We start from the raw sequence: 18,980 nt of genomic DNA, 5'->3' as shown, positions 1-18,980 counted from the left end.
CTCTCCCATGCAGAAAAATTCCATCTACAAGGAGATGAAGCATAACTCCCCACTCCTTAAGTATTAGCTGGGCATAGTGACTTCTTTCCAGTGCACAGTCTGGGAAAGGGAGAAAAAAATAATCACTTTATAGGGGAGAAATCTGACAAACACTAACTCAGCCAGGTGATCAAAGTAAACACCAACAGTGATGTCATGTTGGTAGCATATAGCCTTGATATTGTGATGAAAATGGCACTTTAGGGGCGCCTGGGTGGCTCAGTCGGTTAAGCGTCCGACTTCAGCTCAGGTCACGATCTCGTGGTCCATGAGTTCGAGCCCCGCGTCAGGCTCTGGGCTGATGGCTCAGAGCCTGGAGCCTGCTTCCGATTCTGTGTCTCCCTCTCTCTCTGCCCCTTCCCCGTTCATGCTCTGTCTCTCTCTCTGTCTCAAAAATAAATAAACATTAAAAAAAAGTTTAAAAAAAAAGAAAAAAAAAAAAGAAAGTGGCACTTTAACTCTTGTGGTCTTCCTCCCCAAAATGCACATAGCCAGAGGTATGATAAGAAAACCATTAGGCAAATCCCAGTTGCGGGATAGTCTACAAAATACTTGACCTCCTCAAAACTGTCAAGGTCATCAAAAACATGGAAAGTCTGAGAAACCATCACAACTACACAATGAATAAATGTAATGTGAGATCCTGGAACAGAAAAAAGACCTTAGGTAAAAATTAAGGATATCTTAATACACTATGGACTTTAGTTAATAACAGTGTATCAATACTAGTTCATTGTACCAAATGTACCATACTAATACAAGAAGTTACTAATAGGAGAAACTCAGTGTGGGGTATTGGGAACTCTGTACTATCTTTGCAATTTTTCTGTAAATCTAAAAAATAAAGTTTGTTTTAAAAAAACAAGCAATATTTAGGCAGTCCAATGAGGAGGATTTGGGTATCAGTTGGATGTTAGGGGTGGTAAAGAATGAGGTTGAGGAGCACCTGGGTGGCTCAGTTGGTTGAGAGTCCGACTTTGGCTCAGGTCATGATCTCATGGTTCGTGGGTTCAAGCCCCACATCGGGCTCTGTGCTGACAGCTTGCTCAGAGCCTGGAGCCTACTTTGGATTCTGTGTCTCCTTCTCTCTTTGACCCTCCCCCACTTGTGCTCTGTCTCTCTCTCTCATGAAAAAAAAAAAAAAAAGAATGAGGTTGAGGAAGGTGTTTACTTTTGGTTTGGGGAACTGAGAAAGCTTTTGAGTGAGCTGGAAAGACATAGTGGGCAGGTGGGAAGTTCAAGGAGAGATTTGTAATGAGGGGCTGTATGCTTGAACGTAGAACTGGTGTGTGTGATTTGGGCTAGACGGGGAGACTTGGGTGAAGATAATGGCTATCTGGGAGGAATATGTCATGTGACAGCCCTTTTGGTGGCCTATCTATTCCTTCTTTTTTTAATCTTTTTTTAAATTTATTTTTTATTTATTTTGAGAAAGAGAGAAAGAGTGTGCTCGCACTTAGGAGCAGGGGAGGGGCAGAGAGATGTAGGAGAAAGAGAATCCCAAAGAGGCTCAGTGTCGTGAACACAGAGCCTGTTGCAAGGCTCGATCCCACAAACTGTCATCATGACCCCAGTGAAGAAATCAAGAGCTGCCAGATGCTTAACCAACTCAGCTACCCAGGTGCCCTCCTCTTTCTTTCTGAGTGCTGCCGCCCTGATTTGATTGGGTGTCTACCATTCCCCATGTGACTAGGGAAGAGTCACCTTCTCCTAGGTTCCAAGGGTAAACCTTGATTGGCCTAAGGCACTCATGGCCTCTTTCTTCTTGATGATGATTAGGTGTGGCAGACACATGACCCCACCTGTCAATGAGGCATGAGCAGAAGCCCACTGAGTGGCTAGGTGGTTTCCTCACTCATAAGAAGGAGACTCCAAAGACACAATTCCTTCCTGCCCTTGAATAGTGTAGCACCTTATGCAGTCTGGAAATGCTACAGCCATCTCCCTGTCTGCCTGAGGATGATGCCAATGCACAGAATTGGGCAGAGGCTAGAAAAGGGCAGAGAAGAGAAGCAAGAATCTTACCTGTGGGATTCCTGTTAGGTGAGGAAGTACGAGTCCTTAATGTTTATACCAATTTGGGTTGGTAGGGCCAGGTCTGGGGTGAGGCAATTGAGACACCCAGGATGCAACACTTAAGGAGGTGCCCTCTCTCAGATGCTGCTGCTGACCTTGGGAATGATTACCTCCTTAAATATGGCACCCTAGGTAACTCACAAACCTAATCCTGGCTCTGTTTGATTCAAAGTTTTCTGAACCTACAGCTTAAAGCTTCTATCTGGCAAGCAGAGGACACTGAAATTTAAGGAAAAGGAGATGAAAAATAGCTGCTCTATTTGGGCCAGAGTGATGTTATATAATAGTGCTGCCAATGGCCAGCCCAGCCTTCAGCCTAATATTAAAGAGACTGCCCTCCAAGATTTCAGTAGTAGCCATCTTATTTTCATAATTTTCTTGACCCTGTGACTGTGATCATATTTCTTCCCTCACTGAAACATTATTTATTAGAAGGTTTGTTAATTTCCCACTGGTTGGGGATTTTGAAATTTAAGTTGTGCTGTGATCAGAGGATTTGTTTAGGATTGACCTGAACAATATTTGCTTATCTGAATTTATAAAACCTCTTGTGGCCCAGTGTAGGATACTTTTTTGTATTTCATGCAGGTGTAGAATTCAACCTGTATTTTTTATGACTTATTAATTCTGTTGTTGAATTAATATTTATTTTTATTTTATATATCATAGTCTGATAATGGTGTGTAATATGGTTTACTATAACTGAGTTTCTATTACGTGTATTTCTAAAGACTTTTGTTTCCTGTTTTACATTGCAATGTTTTTTGGTACATTTGGTTTCACAATGCCTTTTTATACTATATGCATATTTTGGCACCTTGTTTTTTTAACAACAGTGCATATTCAGAGTTTGTCTTTTGATCTGATCTGAGATTTTCCTATTTACATTTTTCCTATTTATTTACATTTGCCTTATTCATTACTAGTCTAACTTCCATCATCTAATATTCTGGTGTTTTGATGTGTTTTTTTTTTTTTCTTTTCATTCTGTGGTAAAATTCTGTCTTTAGTGATTTAAAAAATTAAAAACTTTTGGGGGCACCTAGGTGGTTCAGTCAGTTAATTGTCTGACTTCGGCTCAGGTCATGATCTCATGGTTCGTGAGTTCAGGTCCCACATCAGGTTCTGTGCTGACAGCTCAGAGCCTGGAGCCGGCTTCAGATTCTGTGTCTCCCTCTCTTTCTGCCCCTTCCTCACTTACACTCTGTCTCTCTCTCAAAAAATAAACATTAAAAAAATTTTTTTAATTAAAAGAATTTTTTTATTCAAGTAAAATTAACACTGTTATATTAGTTTCAGGTATACAATATAATTATTCAATAATTCTATACAGTTCTCAGTGCTCAATAAGATAAATGTACTGTTAATCCCCTGTATCTACCTCACTCATCCCCCCAACCCCCTCCCCTCTGGTAACCACCAGTTCGTTCTCTGTATTTAAGAGTCTGTTTTTTGGCCTCTTTTTTTCTTTCTTCATTCATTTGTTTTGGTTCTTAAATTCCACATGTGAGTGACTGACTTACTTCACTTAGCATTATATCCTCTAGGTCTATCATGTTGCTACAAATGATAAATTTTCTTTCGTTTTTATGGCTGAATATTCCATTGTATATATACCACATCTTTTTAAATCATTCATCTGTGGAAGGACACTCAGGTTCCATATCTTAGTTATTGCAAATAATGCTGCAATAAACAGAGGAGTGCATGTATCTTTTCAAATTAGTGTTTTCATTTTCTTTGGGTAAATACTCAGTAGTGGAATTACTGAACTATATGGTAATTCTCTTTTTAATTAAAAAACATTTTTAATGTTTACTTATTTTTGAGAGACAGCATGAGCAGGAGAGGGGCAGAGAGAGAGCGAGACACAGAATCTGAAGCAGCCCCAGGCTCTGAGCTGTCAGCACAGACACAAGGCTCGAACCCACAAACCATGAAATCACGACCTGAGCCAAAGTCGGACGCTTAACTGACTGAGCCACCCAGGTACCCTCTCTTTATTTTTAAAAATATTTTATTTATTGATTTTATTGATTTTTTTTAATTTTTAATTTTTTAGAGAGAGTGTGTATGAGTGGGGGAGAGGGCAAGAGGGAGAGAGAGAGAGAGAGAGAGAAAGAGAGAGAGAAAGAGTCTTAAGCAGGCTCCATACTCAGCACAGATCCCAATGCAGGGCTCGATCCCACAACCTTGGGATCGTGACCTGAGACAACATCAAGAGTTGGACACTCAACTGACTGAGTCACCCCGGTGCTACTAAAGATTTTATTTTTACTACTTTTAAATGTTTATTTATTTTTTAGAGAGAAAGAGGGAGAGCATTTATGCAAGCAGGGGAGGGACAGAGAGAGGGAGACAGAGAATCCTAACCAGGCTCCAATGCTGTCAGCACAAAGCCCAATGCAGGGCTTGAACCCACGAAACATGAGATCATAACCTAAGCCAAAATCAAGAGTCGGATGCTTAACTGACTGAGCCACACAGGTGGCCCAAGATTTTATTTTTAAGTGATCTCTATACCCAACATGGGGCTCAAACCCATAACTTCAAGGTCAGGAGTCACATGCTGTACCAACTGAGCCAGGTAGGCACACCTCTTTTTAATTTTTTGAAGAACCTCTATACTGTTTCCATCATTGCTGCACCAATTTGCATTCCCAACAAAGTTTCCTTTTTCTCTACATCCTTGGCAATGCTCGTTATTTCTTGTGTTCTTTATTTTAGCCATTCTGATGGGTGTAAGGTAATTATCTTATTGTAGTGTTGATTTGCATTTCCCTGATGATTAGTGATGTTGAGTATCTTTTCATGTGTCTGTTGGCCATCTGTATGTCTTCTTTAGAAAAATGTTTGTTCACGTCCTCTGACCATTTTTAAATCAGATTATTATTATTACTATTATTATATTGATGTTGAGTTATATAAGTTCTTATATTTTGGATATTAACTCCTTATTGGATATATCATTTGTAAATATCTTCTCCCACTAGGTAGGATGCCTTTTTGTTTTATTGATAGTTTCCTTCGCTGTGCAAAAGCTTTTTATTGGTGTAGTCCCAATAATTTAATTTTTCTTTTCTTTTCTTTGCCTTGATGTCATTTTTTATGATTCCTTGCTGTTTCTTTTCCATTTACAACGTGACAAAGTGTCTGGTACACTTCTTGGTACAAGGCTCTTGATTTTTGCTGCGTGAATTACATTTTCCCTTTTTTCTCTTGTAATAGTTTATACAATAGACATAAAGCTTCCTACAATGAAAAAACATATGAAATTATACTATTTTTAAAAATAACTTTTGTCTTCATTTTATGTAAAACAAAGACTTAATGCCTGGCTTTTTCTGCCCTCTTTCTTCCTTTCTGGTTTTTCACTGCATTAATCTAAGGTTAAAAATCCAATTTTAAAAAATCCTTTTTCTCACTTTTTTCTTTTGCTTTTTGTTTGTTACCATAGCAACAACAATCATTTCAACTTATCAGCATCAAACAGTCTCTACTGAGTGGTGTTTTTGTTCAGTTATCTCTCTATCTTTAGCTAGTTTCAAGGCTTATTGCCAGTTCTTTTCCCTCATTTAATCATTCATGAGTTTCTGATTCATGTCTTGGTGGCTTATTATACAATTCTGAGCAATTTTTGCAGAAAAGGGAGTTAGTTGGGTAGTGTATTAGTCAGAAACTCTTGTGGTTTCAAGAGACAGAAACCTACCTCAAACTGACTTTACTAAAAAAGAGAATATATTGGCTCATGAACCTGTAAAGTCCAGATTCAGCTGATTTCGGCCTCAAAATGTGTCATCAGGAAATTGTCTCTATATCTGGACTCTGCTTTCCCTATCCTGCCTTCATTCTCAGAGGGCATTTCTCACATCATGGCATGTTTTGCCCCAACTCATACCCACTCCCCTAGAACCCCAGCAGAAAGGGAGCACTCTTTTTCTGATTGTTCCTATAAAAGTCTGGGCCAAGTTTCATTGGCCTGTATCAGGTAACAGGCCCATCCTTTGAACCAGTGTCTGTGACACTGACTGGGTCACATGCTTACTTATGACATGGGGGTGGGGCCAGTGCTCCAAACCACTTAAGAACATACAACAGTCAGTTTGCCAAAGAAAAATTGGGTTATTGCTTACAGAAGGAGAACTTAATGATGGGCAGGCAAAAACAGAAGATGTCCATTGTTTTCGAAGATTTTACAGATCTATGAACTGTCACCACTCTAGAAGGATAATAAGGAAGACATCCAGGTGGCCAGTTGCCCATCTAAGCAGGGTTTTATGCTTAGATAGTGGTTTCACATGGTCTCATAGTGTTCCAGAACCTAGTTCTCTGCTTTGTGTTTCCAAATATTTGTTGCTGTCAGTGTAGCTAGATGGTTGTTCCCTTTGGGCCTGACTCATGCTAACTTGACTCAGCAGAGACTGATGTATATGTAATTCCCATCTTAGGATAAATAGTAATTGCCAAAGGACCTGAACAGGGCTGTCCTCTGGTTAGTGAACTTTCCCTGCTGAAAACCACAAGTGAAGTCAAACTCTAATCATAAGGTTATTTAGCACCCATGGAACCAAGCAAGAGAAGTTCTCTGGAAAAAATTAGTGGCCATGATAGTGTGGTGGCTTTAAAATGTCCACCAATGCTGGAAGAGTGAAGAGAGAACATGTCACAGGGCGAGAGATAGGTATGTGGTATGAATAGAAGACAAGAGAGTGTCATAGGGAGCCCCTGAATTGCTTTAAGAAGGGAAAAGACATGGTCAAATTTGTTATGGAAAGATTGATCTGGGTACAAGGAGAAGGAACTGGAGATGGGCCACACTGAAAGCAGAAGGATTAAGGTTACTGCGGTCCTCTAGGTGAGAGAGTTGATCAGTAGCAGAATGGCAGTGGGGATGAAGTAGATATGTTTAAAACAGTGCTTTTCAAAACTGTGTAACTCTGTGTGATTGGCAGATGCTAGCTAGACTTATGGTGATCATTTCACAATATTTACACATATTGAATCATTATATTGTACATCTGAAAGTAATGTAATGTCATATGTTGATTATACCTCAATAAAAAATAAATAGTGCTTTTCAAAGTTTAATATGCACACAAACCACCTGGGGATCTTGTTAAAATACAGATCTGGATTCAGTATGTCTGGGTGAGGGCCTGAGATGCCACATTCCTAACAAACTCCCACACAATGCTGACACTGCTCGTTTGGACACCATACTTCGAGTAACAAGGATTTTAGGACTGTAATTAAAAACTTTTTTAAAGATTTTATTTTTAAGTAAACTTTATGCCCAAAATGGGGCTCAAACTTACAATCTTGAAATCAAGAGTTGCATGTTCCACCAACTGAGCCAGCCAGCTGCCCCAGGATTTCAGAAATGTTAAAGAAACAGAATTTACAGGAGTTTGTGACTGGTTCAATGCAGGGAGTGGGGGAGGTGAGAGTTGGCAACAAGGGAAAATGGTAAGGAGTTGGTAAGGATCATACTCAAAATTCCAGTTTGAGTATCCAGGTGGTGATGCTATCCACAGATACAAGAGGAGGAACAGGTTTGGGTGGAGCAGATAATAATAAAAGATAACATTTATTGAGTACTTGCTATGTGCCAGGCTCTTTACATATGTTGTCTTATTCTGTACAAAAAACAAACTTATGAGGTAGGTACTATTATGATCTTCACTTCAAGAGTGAGGAAACTGAGGCCAAGGTCATGCAGGTAGTAAGTGGAGCAGCAAAACTGAAACCCTCTAGCACTCTGAGTGCAGAACTCCTGCTCTAGCTATCAGCAATTTGGACATGTGGAGGTGAAGCATCTGTGGGGATGTCATACAGTGTTATGTAGGTTGCGTAGGTTGTGTACGTAGGTATAGGTTGTGTAGGTAGGTATAGGTTGTGTAGATAGACAAGCTGACCTGGAGTTCAGGAAAGAGATTCTGAGTAATGGTTTAGGAGCTGGGAGGAACTCAGGATTGGAGGGAATAAAACCATCCAAGGAAGGTTACAATTTACCTCCTCAGAGTGCTGTCAATCTTTTCCATCTTCCTTTTGCATTTGATTATTACAAAGGAGGAATCTGAAAAAAAAAAAAAAAAAGTGTTGTTTTTTTTTTTATGTTTATTTATTTATTTATTTATTTATTTATTTTGACAAAGAGAGAGGGCAGGCGAACAGGAGAGAAACAGAGGGAGATGGAGAGAGAATCCCAAGCAGGCTCCACACTGTCACCATGGAGCCTGACTTGGGGCTCAACCCCACGAACCATGAGATAATGACCTGAGCTGAAATCAAGAGTTGGACACTTAACTGAGTAAGCCACCCAGGCACTCCAACAAGTGTTTTTTTTTTTTTTTAATAAATATTTTTTTTTCCTTATTGGAGACTGTATTTGTTCTTTATCTCTGAGATTTACGAATTTTTCCAGATTACATCTTGAAATTGATTTATGCTTAATTTTTCTGGATCTCAGTGAATTCCCTCAGTTTTCCACCTGCACCTCAGATGTTTTCAGAACTAAGGAAAGTTTTATTACAATTTAAATTATTGCCTGTAATTGATTTTCTCTGTCTTCTCTTAGGCAATGCCTATAGCTTGATGTTCTCCTACTCATTTTTTCTTAAAGAATTCCATCACTTTGAATTTTTCTCACATTTATCTTCTGTATTGATGATTTGTTCTTTTGCATTGTCAAATCTGCTTTTTTACTGCACTATTGAATTTTACTTCAGTTACTACGGTTTTCATTTCACAGTGCACTCCATTTATCTTGGCCTGTTCTTTAAATAATATTTTTTAATGTTAATTATTTATTCTTATTTTTTTAAGTTTATTTTGAGAGTGAGCGAGAGAGAGACAGTGGGAGGCACGGAGAGAGAGAGAGAGAGAGAGGGAGAGAATCCCAAGCAGGCTCTTTGCCATCAGCACAGAGCCTAATGCAGGGCTTGATCTCACAACAATGAGATCATGACATGAGCTGAAATCAAGAGTCAGCTGCTTAACCGACTGAGCTACCCAGGAGCCCGTACTGGCCTGTTCTTTAAAAGATACAATCTTTTCTTAATAAAGAATAAAAGTGAGGTGTATTCTAAAACTGTGTTCTGCTTAGTGGACTAAGTATGTTTCAAGGAGTAAGTTTTGGCTCCAGCACTTTATTTCTTTCTTTTTTAATGTTTATTTTTGAGAGAGAGAGAGAGACAGAGCGAGCAAACAGGGGAGGGGCAGAGAGAAAGGGGGACAGAGGATTCCAAGTGGGCTCTGTGCTGATAGCAGCGAGCCCAATGCGGGGCTAGAACTCAAAAACGGAGAGATCATGACCTGAGCTGGTCACTCAACCAATGGAGCCATCCAGGCGCCCCTCTGGCACTTCATTTCTTATCTCATGTGCCACATATTTACTTCCCTACAAGGTTTTTAAAGAGTTTGCCTATTCACTTTTGAGACTAATTGAAATTTGCTGATGTGTAGAAGTCATGAGTTGAAGGCTTTCAAGATCAGTGTTGGACAACTGGGATGCAGGATCTTACATCCTTACTCTCTCCCTCTCCACAGATGGCCTGGGAAATGGCTCTGAAGCAGTGGCTGCATCATTTGTTTCATTGTCTTAGCTATTCTTGGTTTTCACTTGCTTTAGGATTCTGATATTTATTTTTCAGCCTCTGGTGCTTGTGAGTACTTCCAAGGCTTCAGTTTGTTTGTCTCGTTTTCTCTACATCTTAATGTTTGGGTTTTAGCGTTTCCATCCTTGCATTTGTTTCAGTATGTCCTAAGCTTCTGTCGATCTGTACCTATCTGGGCCTCAGTCCCTGAATCTCAATGTCTTTCTCCACTACCTTCTAACCCTTTACCCTGCTTTATATTTCTTCATAGTACTTATTACAACTTGAGTATTTTTTTTTACCTCTCTTTTCTTTCTTTCTTATCTATCATCTCCCTCTAGAATGTTGATGCCCAGAATAATATAGATGTTCAACAAACATTGGTTGAACGAACCTGTCTGATTAGCGTATCCGAAATCTCTCACTTCAGTCTCCACCTTTGTGTTTCACACTTTCTCAGTATTCAAATGTCTTTTGTGGTTTCGGTCAAGCCTTTCGGTTTCTGTCCTTGTCTCAAGGCTTCTAAGTTTGTGTGCGGGCCACTGACTGGCGCAGGCCTGCTGCAGGCCTGTGGCCGGTGTGTGGTGCGCTGGCGTCCCTCATGCGCTGTCCTAGGTCGTTCCCTGACTCAGTCAGTACCCCGCTCCGGGGCTTTCCCTTCCCTGACTGTCTCCGACTCAGCGATACACACCCGAACCTGACGCCTCGGTGTCCTTCTGCTTCTCCAGAGCCGCCTCCCGCGCCAACTCCCCCGCGAACGCACGTGACCACGCAGGGCGGTGACTCTGCCGCCGCCGCAGTGCTCCGCCCAGACCTCGCCGCTTCCGCTGGCCATTGCAGCCCCGCCCCGAGGCGGGGAGAGCCAATCCGCGTACACGTTTCTTTGCTCCGCCCCGGCGCCCTTCCTCGGCGCTCGCCCCTCCCTCCGCCCGCCGGCCCGCCCGTCAGTCAGTCAGGCAGGCAGTCGGTCCGAGTGACCGTAGGCTCTGTAGCTCTCCTAAACGGTTCCCTCCTTGCTGTTTCCCGGTTAGCGTCGGCAGCTGCACCCGCAGCGGCGCGGTCCCTCCGAGAGGCGCGGCGTGAGCCGAGCGGCGGCCGCGGAACGTCGAGCCTTTCGCGGCGGAGGCGGCGGCGGCCCGGCAGCCAACATGGCGGCGGCGGCGGCGGCGGGCGCGGGCCCGGAGATGGTCCGCGGGCAGGTGTTCGACGTGGGGCCGCGCTACACCAACCTTTCGTATATCGGCGAGGGCGCCTACGGCATGGTGTGGTGAGTGTCCACGCCCGCTCGCAGGCCGGGCCACGCCCGCCCACCCCACTGCCTGGGGACGCAGCGGACGCAGCCGCGGCCTCGTCCGCGCCCTGGCCTCCGGCGCCGCTGCGACCCCAATCCATGACTTCACTGTGGTCGCTGCGCCGGGGGCCTCAGGCGGGGCCCGGGAGACTGTCGAGGTTTGGGTGTTGCTCGCGGCGGTTCGCGGGCCGGCCTTCGATTGTCGCGGGGAGGGGCGTAGGGGGCGGAGGCCAGCACCCGGGGACCCCCCCAGACCCGGGCGCAGCGCGGAGTTTAGAGCCAGGATCTCCGGGAAGGGAACGGAAGCGGTCCCTCATCCCCTTCCATCTCCCAGTTTGCTAGCATCAGGGCCTTCTTTTTGACATCCGATTGTAAAACCAGGAATTCCTTCAGAGGCTTGTCGACGGTGGTGTTGGCCGCGGTCTTGAAAGGGGTTCGCCTCGGCATGTGTGCCGAACGCCGAAATAATGATCTTCCCTCTCCCGTTTTCCTCGACTTTCGTTAAATTTTTTTTTCGGTGATGCTAACGGTGCTCTCCTGCGCAGGCTTTCTATAAAAAGCATTCGTGGCAGCAGTGTTAGTTATGAAATATTTTAAATTTGAAGTTTTTAAATGGATTTTAATACCCATACTGTTTGCGTTTAATGAAGAATAAGCCAGTACCGCTCTCTTAATTTATTAGAGTCGTTTGGAGTTGGGCCTGATCTCTTGTTTTTTTTTCTTTACCCCGAGTGAGTTCTCTTGCCAGCAGAAATGTATTCAGACGTTTGAGCACAATTGCTGTGGACTTTTCCTATTAATGTTTTAGTGGTCAATATGTATGCACCCGTAATGGAATTCTTGTAGAATCACATGCAGCCTCCCTTATCTTGATCCATATCCCTCAGAAACGTTTGTAGTTCTTCGAACTAGCTGTATTGTTTTGTGATGAGGACTTAATGGAAGTGTAGACTCCCTTACACCTAAATCTTCTTGTGAGTGTGTTTTGTTTTGAATGAAAGAAGTAAACTAATATTTATTGAACACTTGGTGGCAAGTGCTTTTCTAGGTATATTATTTCATTTTATTTGAACAGCCACCTCGAAGGAGGAAAAGGTGGTGATATCCCTCTTTCAGGTGAGAAAGTATTTGTAAGTGAAGCAGATTCTTAGTCATACAAGTAGAGTCCAGACTTGAGATTGTAGACTGAGGTCCTATTTCAAATGCTGCAGCTCTATTATACCTTACTGTCCTTAAGTGGTGTTATTAATAACTTCAGAATTTTAGCATATATTACTGTTGTAAGTAAATATATTTTTGAACTGTATTCAAATTTGAGTGATTGTGATTTTAGAAATGCCATAAAGGGCATGTTTTAACAAGTATCTTTGAAAGACTTAAAAAAAAAAGTCTAATTGAATCTTGACCATTTTCATTTTATTGAGGATCAAAGTGCTTCACATATACAACTGTGAAAAGTAGTGAACTCAGAGGGTTAGGAGCCAAAAGAGAATTTAAATTAGGTCAGGTCAAAAGAAATAATGCCCTAGAAGGTAACAAAGTACTGCCCACAGCATCACTTCTCTATCATACATCTGATTGCTATTGCACCTGCTGGTAAGTATGCCGGTAAACACATCTCATGAGAAGCTCAGAATTGTCCATCAAGTCCTTGGGCTCTTTTAAAAAATCCTACATGTAAAATATGGACTGAAAAAATCTAGTTTTAGGACACTTCACTTGAAAGGTTTTTTTGTTTTTTTCTTGATAAGATTTTTACCAGTCTGAAGATAACTTACATATAGTATTTCTGTCATTGTCATAGACTTACTTGATTTTCTGTTAGAGGAGATGCCAAGTACTTTTTTTGAAAAATTTGTTTAATGTTTGTTTATTTTTGAGAGAGAGAGAGAGAGAGAGCATGCATGCGTGAATAACTAGGAGAAGGGCAGAGAGAGGAGACATAGTATCCTAAGCAGGCTCCGGACTCTGAACTGTCAGCACAGAGCTGGACGTGGGGCTCGAACCTACAAACTGTGAGATTGTGACCTGAGCCGAAGTTGTACTCTTAACTGACTGAACCACTCAGGTACCCCTAATGCCAAGTAATTTTTTTACTGTAATTTTCCTTTCCTGAGTAAAATCCAAATATAAGTATAATTGGAATTATAATTCTGGGTCCAGGTTATAGCTTTTTATCCTCATCTAAATAAGAATTTAATCTGCATTGCACATTCTTAGCATTTAATAAATGTTGATTGTTTATGGGGGGCTTCTTGAATGAAATGTTAATATTTAAATAGTGATATATTTTTTTAACGTTTATTCATTTTTTTTTGATAGAGACAGATTGTGAGTGGGGGAGGGGCAGAGAGAGAGGGAGACACAGAATCTGAAGCAGGCTCCAGGCTCTGAACTGACAGCACAGAGCCCGACGCAGGGCTCGAACTCCCCGACCGTGAGATCATGACCTGAGCCGAAGTCGGACGCCCAACCGACTGAGCCACCCAGGCGCCCCTAAATAGTGATATTTTAAAAAATGTGACACTTCCGACAGAGTTAAAGATTTTCAGGCAGTTAGGAATTTTGCCTTTTTTGTGCAGAGCCCTTTCCTAATCATTATATGGAGGGTATAATGATGAAGAGTGGAGTTTGAGTTGGGTCTTTAAGAGTGGGTATGATTTTGATGGATAATTGGCTCAAGTGACAGTTTGAGTTGTGGAATCTAATCTTGGGAAAGTATTTAGGTGGCAAGCTGTAGAGGACTCTAAAGGCAAAACTGAGTTTGTATATTTGTACAATGAAGAAGCATCAGTGATTTTGAAAACAGGCAGTCACATGGTCAATTCTTAGATTTTTTTGGGAAGATAGATCAACACTGATGGAAATGATAGAAAAAAAATTTGGTGGGGGGAATCAATTAGGCTATTGTAACTGCCTGGGTGTGAAGTGATAAAGTGGCATTGGAGGGTAACAGAGGTGTTGAGAGACCTTATTAAGATTGAGTCCATGGGACGCCTAGCTGGCTCAGTTGGTAGAGCATGCAACTCTTGATCTCAGGATTGTAAGTTTGAGCCCCATGTTGGGTGTAGAGATTACTTAAAAATAAAATCTTTCAAAAAAAAAAATCCGTAGTGGGCTCTTCTCTGAAGTATGATAGAAAGACTGAATTATGGCAAGTGTGGGAAGAAGTAAAGGATAATGCAGTCTTAAAGGGTAAGAGTCTTAGAGATGGGTTTTGGATTTAAGAGGGATTTCTGAGACCAGGATTTCTGAGATTGCATATGGGCATATTTGTTAATTCTAAGACTTCTAGGCTGGGAGCCTGGGAGGATAGTGGTGCTGTTATCAGAAGAGAAATACTGGAGGTAGAGCAGGCTTATTAGGGAGAAATAGTGAGTTCAGACTTGTTAAGTTGTGATGACTGTAGGCCATTTAGGCTATATCCAGAAGGCATCTTGAAATTTAGAAGAGGGAAGTTGAAACTGGAGGTGAAAATTTATGTAAGTAGTAATCTTGCATGGATGAGTACAGATTCTTATTTGAGGTCATTGATTAAGTGAAATTGCAAGCAGATGTGTATATTCATCTTTTTAGTAAACAATCCATTACATTCAATAGATTTTCAAAGGGGTCCGTTGTCCCAGAAAGGTTGAAGAACTACTGAGGACAAAGATAACCCAGACAAATATTGTTAAGAGATAGGCAAAGGAATAGGAATCTGAGGACTGGTGAGACGTAGAAGAATCAGAAAAAAAGAAAAAAAATGTATGACAGAGGAGAAATTGAAGCTGTGCATGCTTGTTCATTTATTAACTAAGGTAAGTATTTTGAGTAAGTTGAGTTTGAAATACTTCCTGAATATGATTGAGACATCATACTGGTCACCTCCATAGAGATACTAGTTGAAATAGAGATACTTTAAGAGTGGATAAGATGAGAAAAATATGTCAGAACTGAGTCAGAGAAGTGCCTCACTTTAGGTGTCAATAGAGGACAAGTTGCAGAAGAGGACAGAGGAAGTATGCTACAGATGATGCTACAGGAATTCGCATCATCACAGGAACCAAGGGAGACTGTAGTCATAAGGGATTGGCATTGAATACTGTAGAGGACAAACAATGCAGCTTGAAGACAAGCTATTAGACTTGTTGATTTTTCTACTCTCCTAAAAAAAAAAAAAAAAAGATAGTTTCAAGCAAAATTTCAGTGTGATCATCTTCCTAATGGTTTAACATCCTGTCTTACTAAAACTTGTTGATTATAGGGGCGCCTGGGTGGCGCAGTCGGTTAAGCGTCCGACTTCAGCCAGGTCACGATCTCGCGGTCCGTGAGTTCGAGCCCCGCGTCAGGCTCTGGGCTGATGGCTCAGAGCCTGGAGCCTGTTTCCGATTCTGTGTCTCCCTCTCTCTCTGCCCCTCCCCCGTTCATGCTCTGTCTCTCTCTGTTCCAAAAATAAATAAACGTTGAAAAAAAAAATTAAAAAAAAAAAAAACTTGTTGATTATGGCAGACTAGTAGAACCACCGTTTAAATCAGCACTTTCTGTTTGTTTTGTATACATTAATTAATCCTCATAACCACACTGCAAGTGTGGTTGCTCTGTATGAAAGTGAGGAAACTTGAGACAGAGAGATGTTAGTTAACTTGCCCAAGGACACACAGCTAGGAAATGATAGAGCATCCCAGCCTGTATGGTTTCTAAATGATGTGCTACCAAAGATCAAAGCTGAGAAAATATATGCTTTTAATAACAGGAAATACCTGTTGTCTCCTTGCTTGTATCACTTTTTAGCCTTTCTAAAAACTTTCACATAAGGTAATTCAGAAAATATTTATTGAGCACCTGTTATGTGCCAGGATTCACATGGTCTCTGCCCTGTAGTACTTTTTAGTCCAAATAGTGTATGGAATTGAACAGTAATACAGAGTATACCAGTCCATTCAGAAAGAATATGTGTAACGATTTGAGAAAAAGGAGGCCTGAGTGATGTGGAGCTGTTGGGCTGTTTCTATGGCTTCACAGACTTTTGAGCTGGGTGTTGATGTATGATTAGGATTTCGCCTTGAATGTGCATTCTAGGTAAAGGAAAATGTACATGCAAAAGCAGCACATTAGGTCAGGAAAACCACAAGTTGTTTGGGATAGCAGGAGTATAGGGTGCCTTAAGGAGAAAGCTGAAGTTGAGACAGTGGGATGGGCAGGGTCAAATCCTGAAGGACATTGTTTACTGAGGAGTTCAGTTTCATTTGTTAAGTGAGAGTCATTAAAGGATATAGTCTTGTCTCTGCCAGTTCCTCCTCAAATTTTGTGAATTATGTTCCCCTCTTTGTCTTTTTTATGCTTTCTACCTGCTCTGCTTACTCTCTTTTCTTTCTGCTTATCTAGGGTTACTCAGTGGGTATGACTTATCCCCTTTCCAGGGGTATTTTGAAATGTCTTTGGGTTTTGTTTTGCTTTGGTTTTTTTTTGGTTGTTACATTGATTGGGGAGTGTTATAGGCCTTCCATTTGTAGTGGTGGAGGCAGGTATGCTAAACGACCTACAGTGCGTGTGTCCCTGTGCAGGAGAATTGTCCTGTCAGGATGCTGGCAGTATACCCCTCCAACCTTCGCAAAACATCGGTCCCTGTTCAAGTCCTGACTTCCTCTAAGGCTCATCTCCTCCATAAACATACCCTTACTGCTGTCTGCTGTTAGCACTCCCTCCCTTCCTAAAACTCTGCTAGGTCATTTGTACTACCTGTTTGAAAGGCAAGACTAGCAGTAGTGTGTATCATTTATCGAAGCTCAATACAAATGGATCTGGGATCAGATTCTTAGTTTTGCTTGTTAATTGTTAATTTTTTTAAGTGTTTATTTTTGAGAGGGAGAGAGACAGACAGACAGACAGAGCATGAGCAGGGGAGGGGCAGAGAGAAAGGGAGACACAGAATCCAAAGCAGGCTCCTGGCTTTGAGCTGTTAGCACAGAACCCGACCGACATGGGGCTCGAACCCAAAAACTGTGAGATCATGACCTGAGCTGAAGTTGGACACTTAACCGACTGGGCCACCCTGGTACCTCAATTGTTAATTTTTTTTTTAATTTTATTTTTAAGTAATCTCTGCACCCAACATGGGGCTTGAACTTACGACCCCAAAATCAGGAGTCACGTGCTCTACCAACTGAGTCAGCCAGGAGCCTCTGTTAACCTTTTTTTTTTTCTTTAAAGATTTCTTTATTTATTTATTTGTTTTGAGAGAGAGTGAGCAAGCAGGGAAGGGCAGAGAGAGGGGGACAAAAGAACCAAAGCAGGCTCCATGCCATCAGCACAGAGCCTGATGCAGGGCTTGAACTCATGAGCCATGAGATCATGACCTGAGCTGAAGTTGGATGCTCAACTTACTGAGCCACTGGGATGCCAATCTGTTAACTTTTAATAAAGAAATCTCTTGTATACTTTTGGGAGCTCAAATATCTGAGTACACCAGTTTACATGAGCAACAGAAAATTCAGTGTTTTTGAAAGTTTTGAGTACTTTCAAGCTATTCAACAAAATTGATTTTGATATTAATAGCATCCCTATTGTGTAGAATTCTTCAGGTGCCTTGGTGGTTCAGTTGGTTGAGCTTCTGACTCGGTTTTGGCTCAGGTCATGATCTCATGATTTGGGAGTTTGAGCCCCGCATCAAGTGCTGCTGTTTGGAGCCTGCTTGGGATTCTCTCTCACCCTCTCTCTCTTTAAAAAAAAAAAAAAGAAAAAAAGTATAGAATTCCTGTGGTTAGCTATAACTGATAAGCCATTTCCATGAATTTAATTTGTTTTTCATTATCAAGTATTTATGAGAACATTTTTACAAAAAGCATCCCAGTTTTCCCAGGAACCATATAATATTCTCCATTTTGTTCACAATAAGGTACCTACTAATTAAAGAACTGATTCCCCAACAAACATCCAGAGCTACTTCACCCTGTATCCAGTTCACTGTACCCACCTACCTAACCCTGAGATGCTATTTCTTCCCTTTTGTTTCTCTTTCACTACTTGGGCCTCCCTCGCATTGGAAAGCCAGCAGGGATTCTCCAAGGCACTTTTCAGATTCTTAGTTAGGACAGTGTATGTGTTTTGAACCCATGGCCAGTAGGAGCTGGGAAGTAGGGTGTGGGGGTAGGGACCTGCACAAGCCTGCCTTGTTTTAGGTACTGTGGTTTCAAGTTCATTTTCTTTCTCATCTTTGAGGTAATAGATATTTTTTTTATTTTATAGATGAAGAAACCAGATTTCATGTAACTTGTCCAGGATTCACAGCCAATATATATATATATATAGTGGAATTGAGATTTATCTAGACCTCCAAATCTGTGACTTTTTTTGTTTTTTGTTTTTTTTGATAGGTTTTACTCTGTTATACCAAGCTATCTGGAAACATACTTCCTACAGCCCTGGTTCCTGAATGCATTGGCACCAAAGTATAAAATGGTAATTGTCAGAGCTAACTTGGGGCTGTAGGGAGGTAGAAAAGGGAAAAACTGGATACTTGGAAAGGATGAGGGAGGTAGGGTCAAACTTTTTATCAGGAGGTTAGTGTTGATTTCTTCTCACCCTTTCTACCTACGTCTACCAGTTTCTTGATTTCCATTCACTTAATGATGTTATTAAGTGTGTACCTGGCCAGTGTGCTAGGCAATAGGATCAGAGTGTTGAACAGAAGAGGTGGTTTTACTCTGTGGTGTTTATAGTCCCACAGGAAAGGAATAACACTTACCGAGTGTGATGAGGTGCACAGTGCCACCGGGGAGTATAAAAGGTGGAGCTAAAATGTTTTGAATAGTCTGGGAAGATTTCCTGGAAGAAGTGGTGTTTAAGTTGGGACCTGAAGAACAACTTGGAGCTAGCTAATTGAAAGGTAGTGTAGGGGCGCCTGGGTGGCTCAGTCGGTTAAGCGTCCGACTTCAGCCAGGTCACGATCTCGCGGTCCGTGAGTTCGAGCCCCGCGTCAGGCTCTGGGCTGATGGCTC

General features: G+C 41.6%; 1 protein-coding gene across 1 annotated transcript in view; it reads left to right on the top strand.

Annotated features, from left to right (window-relative positions):
• Positions 1-10,650: 10,650 nt before the first annotated feature.
• Positions 10,651-18,980, top strand: part of MAPK1 (mitogen-activated protein kinase 1) — a 111,530-nt gene continuing 103,200 nt past the window's right edge. The window contains exon 1 of the mRNA XM_040464641.1: positions 10,651-10,977. Within this exon, the coding sequence (XP_040320575.1) occupies positions 10,859-10,977 (119 nt within the window). The 5' untranslated portion in view covers positions 10,651-10,858. The remainder of the gene's footprint in view (positions 10,978-18,980) is intronic.

Source organism: Herpailurus yagouaroundi, unplaced genomic scaffold, assembly GCF_014898765.1.
Source record: "Herpailurus yagouaroundi ecotype Mexico unplaced genomic scaffold, PumYag 490, whole genome shotgun sequence".
NCBI classification, from domain to species: Eukaryota; Metazoa; Chordata; class Mammalia; order Carnivora; family Felidae; genus Herpailurus; species Herpailurus yagouaroundi.
This window is presented reverse-complemented; position numbering and strand designations above follow the sequence as displayed.